Source organism: Podarcis muralis, chromosome 14 (assembly GCF_964188315.1).
Source record: "Podarcis muralis chromosome 14, rPodMur119.hap1.1, whole genome shotgun sequence".
Lineage (NCBI taxonomy): Eukaryota > Metazoa > Chordata > Lepidosauria > Squamata > Lacertidae > Podarcis > Podarcis muralis.
In genome coordinates, this window is record NC_135668.1 from 54,824,803 (window position 1) to 54,844,123 (window position 19,321).

General features: G+C 45.6%; 1 protein-coding gene across 1 annotated transcript in view; it reads left to right on the forward strand.

Moving 5' to 3' along the window:
• Nucleotides 1-15,500, forward strand: part of ADCY9 (adenylate cyclase 9) — a 29,449-nt gene extending 13,949 nt beyond the window's left edge. Inside the window, exons 6-12 of the mRNA XM_028706023.2 lie at nt 1,071-1,279; nt 1,810-1,969; nt 2,762-2,910; nt 3,344-3,385; nt 5,989-6,030; nt 7,168-7,209; nt 8,521-15,500. Of these exons, the coding sequence (XP_028561856.2) occupies nt 1,071-1,279; nt 1,810-1,969; nt 2,762-2,910; nt 3,344-3,385; nt 5,989-6,030; nt 7,168-7,209; nt 8,521-9,703 (1,827 nt within the window). The 3' untranslated portion in view covers nt 9,704-15,500. The remainder of the gene's footprint in view (nt 1-1,070; nt 1,280-1,809; nt 1,970-2,761; nt 2,911-3,343; nt 3,386-5,988; nt 6,031-7,167; nt 7,210-8,520) is intronic.
• The last annotated feature ends 3,821 nt before the right edge of the window (nt 15,501-19,321 follow it).

Sequence of the window (19,321 nt, forward strand, 5' to 3'; positions counted from 1 at the left end):
GGCTAAGCTGTTAATAGCCTTTTAACAGCTTAGCCGCTAAGCCGCTTATAGCGCTAATCCGCTTAGCCGCCAATGGGGTTGCTTCGCAAGACGAAAAAACCGCTAGAAGAAAAGAATCGCGGAACGGATTCTTTTCGTCTTGCGAGGCACCACTGTAGTTCCTAATATCCAGTCTAAATTTGCGTTGCTGAAATCCCTCGTGTTTTGTTACACTATTGCCGGTTCTGGTGAATAGTCCCCTCACAGGGCCTTTTGAAGACCCCAAAGCTGCAGCTGCCCCCTGCATTCAGCACTGCAATAAGTTGCTGTTGAGAGTGTGGGATATAAGATACTGTCCGAAGGCAACTTAGCAGCTGGGCTGAGTGGCCTCCCGGAAGGAGAGCTCCTAGCAATGCAGTCAGAGCTGAGGAATGCACACAGCTGAAGAATAAAAGGCAGCTGGCTGCATTTCCCAAGCTGAGAACAAGAAAGCAGGTAAGGGTGACAGTTTTGGGCAAAGGGGAGCCTAGAGGATGGAGTGTGGAGGTGCAGTAAGAGGATGGGAGGAAAGGAAGGAAGGAAAGCAAGAAGGTTGAGGACAGGGACAGAGGGGGAAGCTGCTGGGAAGCTTCACTCCAGAGCGGGAGGAACAGAAATAGTACGCTTTATTTCCTTGGGTTAAAAAAATATCCTTTGTACCCTGTTATACTGAAGGAAGGCCAAAGGAGGGTAAAAAAGAGAAATTTTTAACCCAAGGAAATAAAGCATACAAATGGACAGAATCAGTGATGAGTTATTTATATGTAAAAAAAATTGTACTGTTTGTTTTATATCTGTGTTTTTAAAAAAATATTATATTTCTCTGTGTAAATAGCTTGGAGGTCTTCAGTTGAACAGGTGGTATATACATTTTATTAAATAATGTAACACCTTCCTTCTGTCTCCCACCCCCAAAAGCTCTTTCTGTGGCATCGTATTTGACAGAAACGCCCACACTGGATTTGATTCTCCTTAAAAGACAAACAAGAAAGAGGGCAGCCACATATTTGTGCACTGTCTCATTCTGTTCTTTTTGCCTTTATCTGAAACAGGTTATGAGGAACACCCCCGTGAAGACCTTCGCCAGCGCTACCTTTAGTTCACTTCTGGATGTTTTGCTGTCCACAACAGTCTTCCTCATCCTCTCTGTCACCTGCTTCCTGAAGCATGGGATGGCTGCAACTCCTCCCCCGCCTGCAGCAGTGGTGGTGGTGGTCATTGCCATCCTGCTAGAGGTGCTGTCCCTTATCGTCTCCATTAGGTAAATGAGGCAGACTCTGGATCACTCTCACAGGGCGCGTAGGATAGCAGCAGAGGCAGGGCCTGCTTCTTGGATTTGAAATGGGAATAGCTAAGAATGGGATAGAGAGTTCTGTGAGGGCCTTCGTAGCTCTGTTGTATGGAAAACAGACGCCTCCTTTCACCACTTAGAGGTGAGCCAGGACTCTCAGATTTGTACTAGTGGTCCACCCTAGGCCAGGCAAAACCCACGAGTCACTTTGGACATAATTAAACGTGTAAGGCACCCTAAAGGTGAGAACATGACAGGAAATGGAAGAGAGCAGGATCCAGCAAAATGGCAGGGCTGCCGCTGCTAGTCTGATGAAGAGAGGGAATCAGGCATGCCAGTTCCTTGCTTAGAGGCCGGCTCTGAGCGAAGGGGCTCGAGGACTGCAGCTATACAGAGAGACTTGCAAAACCATTCCCCTCCGCTTCTTTGCCCTTCTAGGCTCAGTTCTGTCATAGATAGAAGCGGCTACACTGGCTGACTTGGATGTGTGTTGTTTTCAGAATGGTGTTCTTTCTGGAGGACGTAATGGCTTGCACAAAACGGTTGTTGGAGGGGATTGCCGGCTGGCTGCCGCGACACTTCATTGGTGCCGTTTGGATCTCCCTCCCCGCTGTCGCAGTCTTCTCACACTTCAGCTTGGAATTTGAAACAAACATTTATGTAAGTCATACATTGCTGAATCCCATAACTGGACTGGTTTTTCTGTGCTCCTGCTATATCCTGGGAGGAGGCAGGTAGAGGATCGAGACTGAGAACCACAAGTTGGCTCTCTCGCTTTCTTTCTTTTTTTCAAAATTCAGTTACCAGAAACGTTGGTGGGTAGATCTTCCCTGGGTGCCCAAAAGTGTGCCGGTTGCTTTCTTCCCGAGAGGAGTCGGAAGCAGTGCTGAGGGAGATGGGAAAGGAAGTGCCTAGCAGGCTAGGGGCCCCCAGTTCCAGTGAGCTGGCTATGGGCTGCTTCATTCTTCAAAGGAGAGCACTGGAGAGGCTGGCTGCATGTGAAGCCAACATACGTTAAATGGAGGGCCAGATTTACATGTAAGCTAAACAAGCTATAGCTTAGGGCCCCCCTCTCTTGCCCCCCCCCAAAAAATAACGGAAAAAACCTGGATGTACATTTCCAGAATATAAGATAAAAAACAAATAAAATAAAACCTACACATAGCAACAGTGTAGGTCCATAAATATAGCATATATTAAACACAATAAACAGCAACAATTTGATGTTGACAAAGGACAGCTGGACATATAAAGGGCCCCATTACCTTCAGTAGCTTAGGGCCTCATCAAACCTAAATCCGGCCCTGAGGGGAGGCATAATGACTAGTGAAATTTTGGTTTCGCGACCACAGCCATTAAAAAAAGAAAAAAGTGGATTCCTGTGCATTTACGTAGACATCCTATTCCAATAGATCATATATGACTAATAGCTGCTGTTTCTGTTTGTTGCAGTATACCATGTTTATGTGTTCTGCAATTCTCATCACTATTGTCCAGTACTGTAACTTCTGCCAGCTCAGCTCCTGGATGAGATCATCTCTGGCCACTCTGGTTGGAGGAGTCTTGCTAGTTTTGCTGTGGGTGCCTCTGTGCCCTGACAGGTGAGCCTTTGAGGAGACGTGGTGCTGCCTGCCTGTTGCCTGTGAGTTGGGACGGTGTCTTTTCCCCAGTGAGGGTCTTGGAGGGCATCATCAGGAAGCTGGAGTGAAATAGGTGTTCTATCTCCCTCTTCCACCTGCAAGCAGATTCACCAGGTGCCTTTGTTGATTGGAAGTGCTGCCACTTTAGCCATCAGATGTATACTTTGACTTTTGTGAAGTAATGTGGTTAACCCCTAGGGGGAAGGAGGATTGAGGCTGGTGTATAACTCCGTGTCAGAATGGGTATCCAGCAGCCCAGAATGAGATTTGGAGAGTGTCAGCCAGGAGGGGTGTTTCGTTTTTCTCTTTTTGAGGGGTGTTTTTTGCAACTGTTTCTTTTTTCTTCTCCATGCTTTTGATTTGTTGTTGTCTGTCTCTTGCATTTTTGTTTCAGCTCTGTGGAGGAATCATATATTGAATCCGTAAAGAACTTTAGGTAAGCGTTCATTGGATTTCCTTTCGTTTCTGGCTATTACTGAGCCTGGCAGCCTTTTCCCTAAGTCTTTATATCAACCAGCAGCATTTTTAGACCTTAAACAATTGCTTTCTCCTTCTCCCCCACCCCCAGCTTATATTCACAAGGCTTTGAGAAGCTCTGGAACTCTGTATCTGAAGTCATCATGCTTCACTGCATGATAGCCATCAGGTGGATGTCTATGCCTTTCCCTTTTTGGTTTGAGCTTGGATTTGAGGTTCCTTGCATCCTGCCCATTATTGTTTGGTGCAAGGAAAATGGAAACTGCCAAGTGGAGGATAATCATCTCCAGTTTTTACTTAGATCATTTGTAAGGTGACCAGTTCGTATTTCGGGTCAGCGGGTGCTTGGAGCCTCCAGCCTGAGATTGCCCTATCACTGTCCTAATCCACAGGCCCAAAAGAGAGCCTGTGTGAGTAGTTTGATGTAGGGATACCAAAAAAAGAATGTAAAAAATGCCAGAACGGCCAATTCTAGTGCATTTTTAGAATTCACTAGCCTGCAGCAAAGCCTGCAGAGCCTTTATGCCAGGCATAGGGAAACTCGGCCCTCCAGATGTTTTTCAGACTACAGTTCCCATCATTCCCGAACACTGGCCCTGTTAGCTAGGGGTGATGGGAGTTGTAGTCCCAAAACATCTGGAGGGCCGAGTTTGCCTATGCCTGCTTTATGCCATTACAGACTCCAAAACAGGAAGCGCTCATCATGACTTGGGTGCAACCTGGAAAACATTTATGCATCACTTACACAAAGCACAACATATGTCAGTTTGGCCAGAACCTCCCATTGATGAAGGCATGGGCGGCAGGCCCCCCAGTCTTAGAATCATAGAGGTGGAATAGACCACAAGGGCCATCGAGTCCAACCCCCTGCCAAGCAGGAAACACCATCAGAGCACTCCTGACATATGGTTGTCAAGCCTCTGCTTAAAGACCTCCAAAGAAGGAGACTCCACCACACTCCTTGGCAGCAAATTCCACTGTCGAACAGCTCTTACTGTCAGGAAGTTCTTCCTAATGTTTAGGTGGAATCTTCTTTCTTGTAGTTTGGATCCATTGCTCCGTGTCCGCTTCTCTGGAGCAGCAGAAAACAACCTTTCTCCCTCCTCTATATGACATCCTTTTATATATTTGAACATGGCTATCATATCACCCCTTAACCTCCTCTTCTCCAGGCTAAACATGACCAGCTCCCTTAGCCGTTCCTCATAAGGCATCGTTTCCAGGCCTTTGATCATTTTGGTTGCCCTCCTCTGGACACGTTCCATTTTGTCAGTGTCCTCCTTGAACTGTGGTGCCCAGAACTGGACACAGTACTCCAGGTGAGGTCTGACCAGAGCAGAATACAGTGGCACTATTACTTCCCTTGATCTAGATGCTATACTCCTATTGATGCAGCCCAGAATTGCATTGGCTTTTTTAGCTGCCGTGTCACACTGTTGGCTCATGTCAAGTTTGTGGTCAACCAAGACTCCTAGATCCTTTTCACATGTACTGCTCTCAAGCCAGGTGTCCCCCATCTTGTATTTGTGCCTCTCATTTTTTTTGCCCAAGTGCAATACTTTACATTTCTCCCTGTTAAAGTTCATCTTGTTTGTTTTGGCCCAGTTCTCTAATCTGTCAAGATCGTTTTGAAGTGTGATCCTGTCCTCTGGGGTGTTAGCCACCCCTCCCAGTTTGGTGTCATCTGCAAATTTGATCAGGATGCCCTTGAGTCCATCATCCAAGTCGTTGATAAAGATGTTGAATAAGACCGGGCCCAAGACAGAACCCTGTGGCACCCCACTAGTCACTCTTCTCCAGGATGAAGAGGAACCATTGATGAGCACCCTTTGGGTTCGGTCAGTCAGCCAGTTACAAATCCACTGAGTGGTAGCATAGTCAAGACCGCATTTTACCAGCTTCTTTACAAGAATATCATGGGGCACCTTGTCGAATGCCTTGCTGAAATCAAGGTAGGCTACATCCACTGCGTTCCCTTCATCTACCAGGCTTGTAATTCTGTCAAAAAACGAGATCAGGTTAGTCTGACATGACTTATTTTTCAGAAATCCATGTCTTACAGATAGCTCCCCTCCCTAGGCCAATAACTGAATGTCTCAAGCCCCAGATAAGCATAACGTCAAAGCAAGCCAAGTACTGTAGCATAAACGTAAAGTGAGCTGATTCTGGCAGCGACTGCCAATTCGTCCTGAATTTATCTTGGCTACCAAGGTGGTGTTTACAGGCCTTCCCGAACATTTCCCCCGTTTGGTTCTACACAACCACCATCCTCATTAAACATGCACTATGCAGGTGTTAAAATGGCCTTTTCATGTGAGTTGAACTAAACACATTAAGGACTATCTTGTAGACCTGGCTATCCAACACAGACTAAGAAGCTGTAACATGTGAACCTTGGAGACAGCAGACATACATGAGGCTCATTGCCCATTTCTGAAGAAATGCTTGATGCAATAACTGATGCATCAGGGCAGAGTCACATTTTGTCAAGCAGCAGTTTTGCTGCAGTGGGAATAGTGGCCTGTGAATTTTCTTGCTGATCTAGTGCTTCTTGCATTTCAGTTTCAGCTCCATGGAAATCTTCAACTCTACACAGAACATCAGGTAATCATTAACATCTAGCAGTCTTCCTTGCACTTTCTGCTTTCTCCTCAAAGGCTTAAATGAAGTGCTATAACAATTTTTTTTTTTTTTTTTTAAAAGAAAGCTTTAAAAGAACTGTTATTTAAAACTATTACGGTGGTACCTTGGTTCTCAAACTTAATCCGTTCTGGAAGTCCGCTCCAAAACCAAAGCATCCCTGCACTGATGATAGTCATTGTTTGGATGGGGTTTTTTTTATCCATTTCCACAGTCACACAATCAATCAATCAGTAGCTGAACTGGGTTCCATACAGTCATAAAAATAAATTAACCAAAAAAGCCTCAAAGATAAAAAATGTAAAATAAATAGCAAAAACAAAAGCGCCAAACTTAATCCATTCCGGAAGTCCATTTAACTTCCAAAATGTTCAGAAACCAAGGCACAGCTTCTGATTGGTGCAGGTGCCCTGGGAACAGTAGCCGACAGCCGCATCAGACGTTCGGCTTCTGAAAAATGTTCGAAAACCAGAACACTTACTTCCGGGTTTTCAGCATTTGAGAACCAAGGCATTTGAGTACCAAGGCGTTTGAGAACCAAGGTACCACTGCATGCTATAAAACCTTCCTTGTGTATTGATTAGAAACACTAAAAAAGGTCAACTGTACACTGAACTCCATGTCCAAAGAGTTAGACATCAGCAGCCTGCTTCAGAATTTAGCTCAGGAACAACCAAATTGACTGTAAAAAAAATGCCAAATAAACTAGAGAAATATAACAGTTGCCTGGATTTTTAAAAAAGAAAAAATGCAGTGTGTGCCTACATTGGTGCTAGTATATGTGGTGTCACAGAAGCGAAAGTGAGGAGAAGAAACGCTCACCATGTGTCTGTACCCTAAATAATGGCAAGAACAGAAGTAGCTGTTTTCAGACTGAAGCAAATGGTTTTTCATTTAAGGGCCTGATCAGCATCAAACTTCATTATTTTCATCACTTCATGGTGAATGTCTGAAGCCACCAAGCTATATATAGGTAAAACTCCAGTGGAATCCCAGGGACTAAGAAATGGAAATTCTAAATGTAGATTAAGCTCACTAAATCCTGCAATTATTACCTCTCCTATTCATTTCTGTTGATGTTTTGCTATATTTGGATTTCAGCTCCACAGAAATCTCCCATCTTCAGTTAGAACAGAACTATAGGTAAGAATTGATACCTAGTTCCCAGTTTTTTGTGTTTTTCCTTTGCTTGATCATTCATATTTCTGAAATGTAGAGAGAGGTACTAATGTAGATTAGCCAGTCATAGACATCTTATCTGCAGATAACTGTGACAGATGATGGTTAAACAGACTCTCACATGAAAACTTGGGATGAGTCTTGAATAAGTCAGACAGAATACTTTATTTGACATCTGAGGACCAAACTGGACATGATGTGATTTACCCAAGTAGTAACTAATTGTGACGCTATCCATGTATGTGTGTGAGAGAGTGGGGGGGGGGGGAGGTGGTCGGGAGAGGGAAAGTAAATAGCAATTGGAGAAAATCTGGATTGGAACAAAACTGGTACATCATGACATAAGTGGTGAACCTGCAAATGAATTTTGGGATTTTTAGAGGGTTCAGAAAATTGTGAAACATGATACATTATCAGGACCCAATTGGCCCTCTTAAATCTGTATACAGTGGTACCTCAGTTTTTGAACGTCTCCGTTGACGGAAGTTTCAGTTTTCGAACGCCGTAAACCCAGAAGTAAATGCTTCGTTTTTGAACTCGCCTTGGAAGTCAAACATGAAACGCGGCTTCCGTATTGAGTTTTCCATTTTGAGGCTTCTGTATTGAGTTTTCTGTTTCGGAACTCGAATGGTCTTCCAGAATGGATTACGTTCAAAAACTGAGGTACCACTGTACCAGCTAAAATAAATATTTGAAGAATAAGGATTTGATTATTTGCCTTTTGATGGCAGCACAGAATTTTATTTGGTTTGCTCATTTTGTGTTTTATTTGCATATATTTAGTTAAACGTTTTGTATGTATACATTGGCCTCATATCTGTGATAAAACTTCAAAAGAGTTTTAGGTTTTATTCAACTACGTTTTAATTGGAGTATACCCACTGAAATGAATAAAACAATAAAACATTTTTGGAAAAGAAACCAGGCAGTGTGTATGTGTGTGTGGTCTGGGTCTTTGCTCACCACAGCAGCCCTGATCTGAATCTCCACTCCCCCCACTCCAAAAAAGAGAGAGTCCCATTGTGTGAATGACACAATGTCTAGTTTGGTCCTGCGCATATGAAGTTGTCATAATTGTCTCTGTTGCCATGGGGGACTAGAAAATCGTATTTTAAAATAGAATAACGTTTTAAAATAGAGTAACGTTATGTGCTTGTGATTAGAATATAGGAATATAAGAACAGAGAAAACATACAAATGCTTTTTTCTTTTCTTTTTTACATTTACTCTGTGTATGTGCGTGTGTCTATATTTTCTTTAAAAAATTAACTCCAGTTCCATAAGGAATCCATGCTACCGATCAACCTTGGAAGACTTCAGGAGGCCAGCAGACCTTATTGGCCATGAAGTGATTCTGGGCTTCTTCCTTCTCCTCCTCCTGGTTTGGTTCTTAAACCGTGAGTTTGAAGTGAGCTACCGCCTGCATTACCATGGAGACGTGGAAGCCGACCTTCACCGCACCAAGATCCAGAGCATGAGGGACCAGGCGGACTGGCTGCTGCGGAATATCATTCCGTACCACGTGGCGGAGCAGCTGAAAGTCTCACAGAGCTACTCCAAAAACCATGACAGTGGTGGCGTGATCTTTGCCAGCATCGTGAACTTCAGTGAGTTCTACGAGGAGAACTACGAAGGAGGCAAGGAGTGCTACCGAGTCCTGAACGAACTGATCGGGGACTTTGACGAGCTGCTGAGCAAGCCTGACTACAGCAACATCGAGAAGATCAAAACCATCGGGGCCACGTATATGGCCGCCTCTGGCCTGAACACGTCCCAGTGCCAAGACAGCAACAGCCCGCACGGCCACTTGCAAACCCTCTTCGAATTTGCCAAAGAAATGATGCGAGTGGTTGATGACTTTAACAACAACATGCTGTGGTTCAATTTCAAACTGCGGATTGGCTTCAACCACGGCCCCTTGACTGCCGGGGTCATTGGCACCACCAAGCTCCTGTATGACATTTGGGGTGACACTGTGAACATCGCCAGCAGGATGGACACGACCGGAGTGGAGTGTCGCATCCAGGTGAGCGAAGAGAGCTACCGCATCCTGAACAAAATGGGGTATGACTTTGATTACAGGGGGACGGTGAACGTGAAGGGCAAAGGGCAGATGAAGACCTTCCTGTACCCCAAGTGCATGGACAACGGCATCGTCCCCCACCACCAGTTATCTATATCTCCAGACATCCGTGTTCAAGTGGATGGCAGCATTGGGCGGTCTCCGACGGACGAGATCACCAACCTGGTGCCTTCTGTACAGAATTTGGACAAGGTGCCCCACGTCTCAGACCATAATTTGGAGCTCAAGGGCGGGCTCCCCTGTTTCAAGAACCTCCCAAAAGAGACAGTGAAGCCAGAGGATGGGCGTAGGTTTGGTAAGTCTGTTGAGAAAAACGACTGCAAGGAAGCAGAGACCAGTGAGCTGACTAAGCTGAATAACTCGCGGAGCGTATGATGGGCTGGAGTGGTCTGCTCTGTCTGCAAGAGCGCAGGTGCTCTCGGTGGGCTGTGTTCTCCTGGAGGAGGGGGCAGGAGAGGGGGTGGCTGGACGGCTCTGGCATCTGACTTCACTTTGGCAACGGGATCCGAGGGGGTCACTGGCGTGCCAGGGCTTTTGTGCCTCTCTCACCCCCCAGGTCCCCTTGGAACAGCCTTTCAGCTGAGATGAGACATCAAGTGCCTTCAGATAGACTCTGCTGGACTCCTTGTCTAGGAACAGAGGCACAAAGTTGACCATATGTTCGATGGATAAGCCGTGGTTATATCATTTTTATTGTTTCTCACTGGCACTACTATTTTGTTTTTGTTTTGCCTATTATGTTAAGCCTTTTGTATGTAAACACAGACAAATGCATGTTTACCTGACTGACACAAACAGCCACTAAGGGAAGATGATGTGAGGCAGGAGAGGAGTTGGCAGAGTTGCCCCCTGGGCAGCTGGAGGAGGAGGAGGAGGAGCAGGGAGCTTGCCTTGGCAGTCCAGCACTTGCCTGAAGTGATCCGTGGGCTGCTCTGTTTGCCATAATCAGACTCAGGTGCCCTTGTGTGTTCTGGGACGTGTGGCCTCTTGCCATTCACCCCCCAGGCCTCTGCCGTGTGGGGAGTGGCTCTGGCTGCACAGTGCTCCAATGGCAGAAGCGTGGCCAATCTCAGCCTCAGGTGTTTCGCTTCTGACCTCTGCCAGGAGGGACTTCTGAGCATTTGGGTGAAACTGTTTTCTCTAAATCTGGTCAGGCCTAAGAGAAAGATAATAAATGATAGGGGATTTTCTCCCTTCCTTTTTATTCCTCCCTTCCCCCTTAATTCTGTATTTGTGGGGACGGTAGGGATTGGAAGCAGTGGTGCCAATTGTAAGGCAGGTGCCCATTAAGCGTGTCTGCGTACTCAGGCCAGCCTTTCTTTAGGCACAGTTGGTGCCAACAGCACTCAAGCTGTCGGATGTGGCTGACTTAGCAGGTTTGGGGCACATATTTCGCCCTTATTGTGTTTGCCCTTTGTGGGAGTTGGAATGAGAAGTCTGTTCAGAGCTGAAAAGCACAAGAGTAGGGAGATCATAAGCCTTCGGTGCTTTATTGTGTGGATTCAGTCAGAATGAACTCCCTTTGACAATCTTTTCTTTTGCATTTTCACTCCTGTTGTATTACTGAATGAAGAGTCAAACGTGTTTGACTCTTAATGCAGCCAAATTTTCTGATTCACCTAAAGGTGATGTAGCCAAGCATAAATCTGCCCCACAAATACACATGCAGAATAAAGTAGGGGCTGTTCTACGTTTTTGCAAGTTTAGAAGACGTGAAAAGGGTTAAAGTACTTTAGGGTTAGAAAGTTTGTTGTTTCATAGAATACTTCCTCTTGCACTTTCTTATCCTGCAACCTAAATTGGTCCAAGAAACTGACCATTCTCATCAGCTGGTCGCTTCTGTTATTTTGTTGACATGCTAATCTTCTTTAAAACTAAAGCCAGACTCTCTCTCTTTTGGCTCAGTTGTTAAGAGCATCCCTGGAATTTATGATCATAAAGGGGCTTTTGCTTGATAGCACATAGAATACCTTTTCTGTGGGCCACTCTCTCTCCTGTATGTCTCACATTCCGACACCCACACTGAGCATCATTGTAATACGTGCATCTTTCGGTAAAAGCCTTTGGGGCTGAACCAACACAGGGGTAGTGAATTTCCAGTGCAGGCTGGTTCTAGGAGGACAATGCTGAACGGTTCTCAAAATGTAGTTAAAAGCAATCTTATTTTTTTCAGCCCCAAGTACTGTACAGTACTAGCCTCCACTGTGGCTGCTAATCCTACGCACATTTACTAGGGAGTAACTCCAGCGTATGCAGTGGACTTAATTGTGAATAAAATGTGTAGGAGGAGGCTGTTCCCTGAGTTGGGCTTTCCAGAAGATTAGTATCGTTTTGTAAACTTCTCTTGCCTCAGTCAAATCAAAGAAACTTTCGAAGGTAATCGCCAGGATTCTAGCTTCTGGTTTCTCGACTGAACTGCTGTTTTCCCCACGGCTGAGCTGATTTAGTCCCAAGGTGTTTCCAGGCCATCTGCAGCATGCAGAACAGAGCTGGGGTTCAACAAGAGCTAAAAGTCAGAAGAGGGAAGTTTAAGGACACTGATAATAGCCAGCAAGGATGATGGCTTGTGGCGGATCTGGTCCTGTGAGCATGAGAGGCTTTGGGGCCAGCTGTCTTAATGTGTGACCTGCTTCTCTCAGTTGTGAGAATTATTGGAAACTTGCAGATTTCTAGCCACAAGGAATTTGGCTATTTACTTTTGTAAAAAGACTGCAATTACCCCATCTTGGGGGAATGTTCCTAAGACCAGCTCTTTGCAGTGTAAAAAACGCTCAAATGGTTGAAGTCTTTTATTTCATTTCTTTAATTTGTGTAGGTGCTTCAGGCCCTTGGCAAATGTATCTTGCTCTCTGCCAGGCAAGTGATGTCTTTAGTCATAGGGCAGGGGTTGGCTTGCTCTTTCTCTTCCGGGCACATGAAAGGTATGTTCAGCTTGAATTTTAAAGGCTCTGATTGGTGTCTGCTTCATCCTGGATGCTGAAATAGCAGCGTCTCAGCTGCTCTTTGTGTGAATTCATGGGCTGCTCTCAACAACAGGGTTACCTGCAGTGGGACGTTGCCTGCAAAGCACCTTGCATATCGTTGCTTTTTCACATACCTCCCCAAAAGCATTTTATTTGCCAGGCAAAATACGCAGAGGTAGTAGGGAGCTCTTCTGCTGCTTGCCTGTGGAACGGTCCCCGAAGGCTTGTTGCCTGTACTTTAGGCCTTGGTGGATGCAGAGGTGGGGGACCTGAAGGAGCCCTCCAGATGTTGCTAGGCTCCAGTTCCCGTCACCCTTGCGCATCGGCCAGGCTCGTTGCTGGGGCGGATGGGAATCCCAGCAGCAGCTGGAGGGCCACCGGTTCGTCACACCATGCCTAAAATTATAGCAATAAAACTGGAGCGCTACGTTGGTAGCAATAATGCAAGATGATTTACCTAGCGGTAAATACACAGGCCTGGTGAGGGAGCAAGTAGTGTTATGCAAAGGAGGCAGTTGTTCCTTTGAAGATCGGGCTGGACATGAGCCAGGGATGTCATTTTGGGTTTTTTCAGCAGAAGCCTTATTTCCAGGGCTCTGGAACTAATGATGCTAATTGACTTGGCACTAAAAGGACCTTGCTCACACCACAAACAGATATTTTAGCTAGAGTTGGGCTGGGAAGTCGGGTGGCAGAAGGAAATATCGGAGGGCGAAGGCAGGGGGAGGCGAGGTTTGCAGAAGCCTAGGTCTTCTGCTGCCAACTCCTTGGCAACAAAGTTTTGGGATGCACAAGGAAGTGCTCCAAAGAGAGCAAGTTCTGTTCTCCTGCTGTGCTCCAAGGTCTCTGAAAGCAGTAAATGAGGCTTTTTATTCAACCTCACTCATTGAGGCCTGCTTCAGTCCTACAGAAATCAATGAGACAAAGCACCTTTTAAGGACTAAATAACTACTTAATTATTTAGAACTTACTTTCCGCTGACTACAGTATATAAATAGAAACAATGCACTTGGCTTCTTCTCCAAAGGCTCTTTTAACTTGTCACTGGAGGCTTGTTGCCATTTGGCTTCCTAGCAGAGCCACATGATGAGATGGCTGGCTTCCCTTTTTCTTCCACAGGAGCTGGAGGGGTATCTCTGAGGGCTGGGTGTGCAAGGTGGAGGAAAGGGCGCCTGTGTGACTTTGGCCGCTCTTGGGAGCCCCACCCTCTCCTTGCCCCTCCTGTGACCTGAAAGGCAGTGGCCACCAGCCCCTCCTCCTCCATCTGCCCCACATAGAGGCAGCATTCTGGGCACTTATTCCCACTCAGGTCCAGTGGGTAGGAGGAGGAGCTCTTGGTGTCCTGCTGAGAGTGTCCCACAGAGCTCTTTACTGCCTCTTCTCCGTTCTCTCCTCCCCCCCACCCCACGCTCCTCATGCCTATACCTGCAATATGCCCCGTCCCCCCACTTACCTGGGGAGAAGCATCATAAAGCAGAAAGCATTTCTTCTAGGCACTTCCTGGGTCTCCGAGGCATTAGCTTCTCCTCTTAGAAATGAGCCTAAGACTAGTGTATCTCGCGTGTAAATACTGGTTGGTTTATGCACCGCAGCTGCACTCCTGCCTTCCTCTCTCTGACTTCAGCCGTTCTCCCGCCTGGCCAGGCCAGCATCCTGCTTCTGCAGTAGCCATAGCCAAACAGGACTTCCTGGAAATATAGCAGCAATGTAAACCAAGGGCTCCAAAGCATCCCTTTGGGGCAGCAGCTTTAAGGTTGTTGCCTCAACGTCACGAGGACAAACAGAAGTAATAAAAAGCCCAAAGCCTTAACGAGATGGGGGAGGGGAACTCCACCTAAACAAGCAGAGTGGCAGGCCTGTGGCGTTGTCTCCGCGGGACGACTCCCTCTGCCTCTGTCCAGGGTCCCCGTTCCTTTAGGTGCTGAAGGCTTTGGTCCCGTTCTAGGGCCACGGAGGCTGCATGCTCCCCTCTTCCCACCCTCCGGTTGCTGCCATGGAGAGGGAGCCTGGCTCTTCACTTCTCAGGACCTGATGATTTAAAGCCAACTCCTTATTTTGATGGCAATACCCTTCAGAAACTCTTAACTGGCCTGGGCTTTGCATACTTGCGAAGAGCCGCTGGAAAGAATCGGTCAGTAGGACAGGGCAAGTCCTGGGCCTGGGTCAGGTGCCGACTGAGCGGGAAATGCTGGAAGCAGCTTTGCGGGTCCAAGGCCACCTCTGACTCTATCTTCCTGGCTGACGCAAAGCAACCCTTTTGTTTCTTTAGCCCTGGGTGGGGAGGCTGGAGAGAGAGGCCTTCTGTTGGGCTGGTCCTTTGGAGCCTGACTTCCCCTTCTCAGAAAGCTCCTCCTGGTGGAGAACGAGAGTCCTCTGCAAACCATCCAAGACGGTTCACACTGGTGTTCTTCACCAGCAGTATCTACAGGGTTGTTTTAGACATGTACGGTTGTATTTTAATGTGTATTTATATTTTTATTTGGTTTTGAGATAATGCTGTTACTGGCCCTGAGGCTTTGTGTTGAATAAACTACTAGTTACTGGGGGGGTGGGAAGAAGGGTGCCAGCCTTTAGGCAGCCTATGCAACACTATTTCAGTATTTGATATGCACAAACGAACCTCCCCTATTTTTCATCATTTTAGCCTGGTGTGCTGAGAAACTTGGGAGAGGCAAAAGATGAAAGCAACTTGAAACTCCTTTCATTTTGTGGAAAAAAACACACACCACAGTATTGTCCTTCAGGTGCCTATCAGCTCCTGGTCTGCCTTGAAGAAGGGCTTTCCTGGAATATTGCCTCCACGCAGTATTGGTGTCAATGGGGAAATGCCCCAAATTCTGTACTTGCGGGCGCAGGTGTGAGCAGAAAACCATCCAGCTTTCTCCTCCTTTTTCTGCGTCCACTACTCTGGTTGACATTGTCTTGCCCTCCCTGCAGAAAGGAAGAGCAGGCCCCTCCCCACACCAGGCGAGGAGGAGGAGGAGGCAGTGGCTTCACAGAGTTTTGCTTGCTGGGAGTGCCAAAGGCCGTCCTTCACTACAGTAGCTTAACTGTAAATAGCCTGCATACGTCTGGCTCTAAAGACACACACAAACACACACAAAAGTATGTGTGAAATACTATATGTATATAGAAGGTAAATATACACATTCACTTTGACTTGTTACTGCAGATCTGTAATCAATTGTATATTAAACGGTTTTCCTGTACTGGAGATTCCTTTGCACCATCTTAAATGTGGGAGATCTGGAGAAGCGATTCTCGCGATTCACGTGCCACTTTGTGGAAATGTTCATTCTTCCGAGGGATAAGTGGGCTGAATTTACCTGCATGCGTTTCCCAAGAGCTTGTGATCACTGGGCACTGCCCTCGCGACAGACTCATAGGATGGTATGTATCTGTCTACGCAAGGTAGCAAAATGGTTTGGGAGCAAGTCATATATATAATGGAGAAGTTGGAATGATAATTTTTCAGTCAGTTGCCCTAACCTTGCCTGCTCTGCTTGGGCACTGTGAATGTATCTTGTAGCCAATTTCAGCTTCTGAAGGTGTTCCCCTTAGAATTGCACAATGCTGCTACTTGTGCAAATGCAGGCACACTTTTCACAGTAACACAAACGTGGCCTTTCCCACCATTTCAAAGAGGAGCAGTTCTGGACAGTTCTATTCCATTTTTCTTTTCTGGGGAGGGTGGTGATGTCATCATTCAAGATTGCTAAATAATCTTCCAGTTTCAACCCTTCGCCTGCACTGCTCAGCTGTTACAAACTTCTGAAAGCTAAAGGGTACCTGGGAAAGAACAGCGGGTGGTGCTTTGGGTAAAACCTCAGTGCCTAGGACTTGCCGATCGCATGGTCGGCGGTTCGAATCCCCTCGGCGGGGTGAGCTCCTGTCGTTCGGTCCCAGCTGCTGCCCACCTAGCAGTTTGAAAGCACCCTTAAGTGCAAGTAGATAAATAGGTACCACTCTGGTGGGAAGGTAAACGGTGTTTCCGTGTGCTGCGCTGGCTCGCCAGAGCAGCTTCGTCACGCTGGCCATGTGACCCAGAAGTGTCCTCGGACAGCGCTGGCCCCCGGCCTCTTAAGTGAGATGGGCGCGCAACCCCAGAGTCGGTCACAACTGGCCCGTACGGGCAGGGGTACCTTTACCTTTTATGACCTTCTAAAACAATTGCAGAAAGATTTAGCAGTGGAAAAAGGAATGCAGCCTTCAAAGGTTTTTAGAGATGAAATCAAAATGGAATTGAAAGACTTGCCTACGAAATTTACTGAACTGCCTGCTTCAGCTAATGAAGCTTTGGATTTAGGAATATGCCATAAATCCACCATTAAAAGACTCACTAAAACTGCATCAGACTTGCAACCTCATATGGAGTCCTGGGAGGATAGGAGTAGAATGGATAATTTATGACTGAAAGAAGCTCCAAAAAACCGGTATGAAAGCCCTTTTTGTTAACTTTAAGTGTGAATGCAAACTGCATACAGAGAATGCATGAAGCTTTGGCTACCCCCCCCCCAAGACAGCAACCCTGTGATATACAGTGGTACCTCGGGTTACATACGCTTCAGGTTACATATGCTTCAGGTTACAGACTCTGCTAACCCAGAAATAGTACCTCAGGTTAAGAACTTTGCTTCAGGATGAGAACAGAAATCGTGCTCCAGTGGCGTGGCAGCAGCAGGAGGCCCCCATTAGCTAAAGTGTTTCAGGGTAAGAACAGTTTCAGGTTAAATACGGACCTCCAGAACGAATTTAGTACTTAACCTGAGGTACCACTGTAATAGCAACAATTTTTATTATTTCTGGGCAGTTCACAGGATAAAATTGCAATATAAAAACACAAAATACATAAAATAAAACCAAAAACAACCCCCCAACACATTTTAAAAGGGCAAAGGCTTGGTTAAAGAGGAACGTTTTGGTCTGGTGCCTGAAAGCGCCAGGAGAACCTTCCTGGGGAGAGCATTCCACAAACGGGGAGCCACTGCAGAAAAGGCCCTGTTCTCGTGTTGCTACCCTCCAGACCTCATATGGAGGAGGCACATGAAGAAAATGGCACGTTCCTCCTTCAAAGAAGCAATTGAGAAAGTAGCAAGAAAAGGAACAGAATTTAACATGGAAGGGAAGAAAGTCCACTACAAAAAAAGAAACCTCAAAAAATACTACCCTACATGCTGCTGGAGTGAAATACAGATGGGGCTTCCAATTTAAACTTATTTTGCAGATAGCAATACTGATAGGGCTCAGCTAGATTGGTACAGTAAAGGAAAAGTATTTTATATGCGTTGTATATGCGATATGTTATATGATATATACATATGCGATATGACACCAGATGGCGCTGTGGAGTCCCGTCTTTCCCTGCCTGATTTCCTTGTATGAGTTTACAACGCATTTAACTTAATCGCTTCTTTGAAGTCTCTAGATCCAGCCATCGTCACCACTCTGGCTGAAGCCAAACTAGCATTGGGAACAATTGGGAGTTCCAAAACACAGAACAGGAAGAGGCAGGAGGAGAGAAACAGAGAGAATATGGGTGGCAAGGGAGGTCAAATAAGAAACCTAAGAGTTTCTTAAAGAAATTGGAAACATCATTCTTCTGCAAACTGACTAGTTTGACTTTTAATTCTTATAGGTATATCTCATATTATGCTAAGTGAAGAATATGGCAAGGGGGGAGTGAAGGAAAGCCGAAACTGGCATTTCTTTTATCTTTGCAAGAGAAAATTCAATACCCTTAACATATTGAGCTGTTTGAAGTTGGGGCAGGGAGTGTGAGCTGTCTCACCCCCTGTTCATATGCCATACCTGTGGACTCTTAACTGTGATGCTCTGTTGCACAGGTGTATTAAATTCCATATAAATTAAAACAGTGAAATCTCAGAAATAGAACCTACTCTCTTTGGTAACACCAATAATTCTGGAAGATGTAACTAAAGTAATTAAGAAACTTAAACCACACAAGGGACCTTGAATCTCTTGAAAGGTTGGATTGGTTAAAATAATATTACCATATATATGTTTCAAACCCTATCTATTTCAACAAATACTCTAAGGATATGGCCAAAAAAATGATTGTAAGCTTGAGTCATCACAGCAAGAGACCTGATCTGCGCCTAACTATTATATCAACTTTCTCAGAGAAGGGTAAATGGGTCTACCATACCATGATGTGGCCCATATATAGAATGTCATTAGTATGATACTCAGTGTAAAAGAGAAGATTTGGATGCAAATGAAATTAGATGAACCTGTGCAACACAGAATATCAGGCATCCCATTTTTGAATAACAACAAAACTTTTGTAGTGATAAAGCAATTTGCAAAAGTAGAATTCGAGATCTGGCGATCCTGGATATAAAAATCAGCACCACCTATACGTATGTCCTTTGCGTTGCAACCCTCCTTCGACACGTCTGATCGAAAACTGATGCATATGAAATGGAAAGAAAAACGCTTGTGCAGATTGATTCACTTTTATAAAAATGATGTTTTTCTCACGGCAAATTATGGAAAGAATTGAGGGTTGTAATGTGAATTGGCTATCAGGTGATACATATGATCTCAAGTCCAACAACTGAATCTCAAGCAATTAGACCTTTCACACAATTTGAACAACTGATTCTGAATATCACTGAACACCCCCACCCCAAAATATTGGTTTTATGCAAAATACTCACTGACATAGCCATTGAACAATGCTTGACTATTAAGCAAAATTGGGGAAAGGACCTAGGCATGGAAATTGTTCCATATGTCATGGATATGTGCATAGCTGTCACCCTTCCCTTTTTTTGCGGGAAATTTCCTTATTCCAGTGCCATTTCCCACTGCTATCCCAGATTGTTAGATATCCCATAGACTGTCCCCGGGACAGGTGAGGCCGCTGATCCCTTATTTTCGAGGCTGCTGATCCCTTATTTTCAAATCTGAAAGTTGTCAGCTATGGATATGTGAATTGGTGCAACCATTTTGGGAAACTGCATTGGCAGAACTAAGCAAAATTACAAACCAGGATGTACATTGCAAC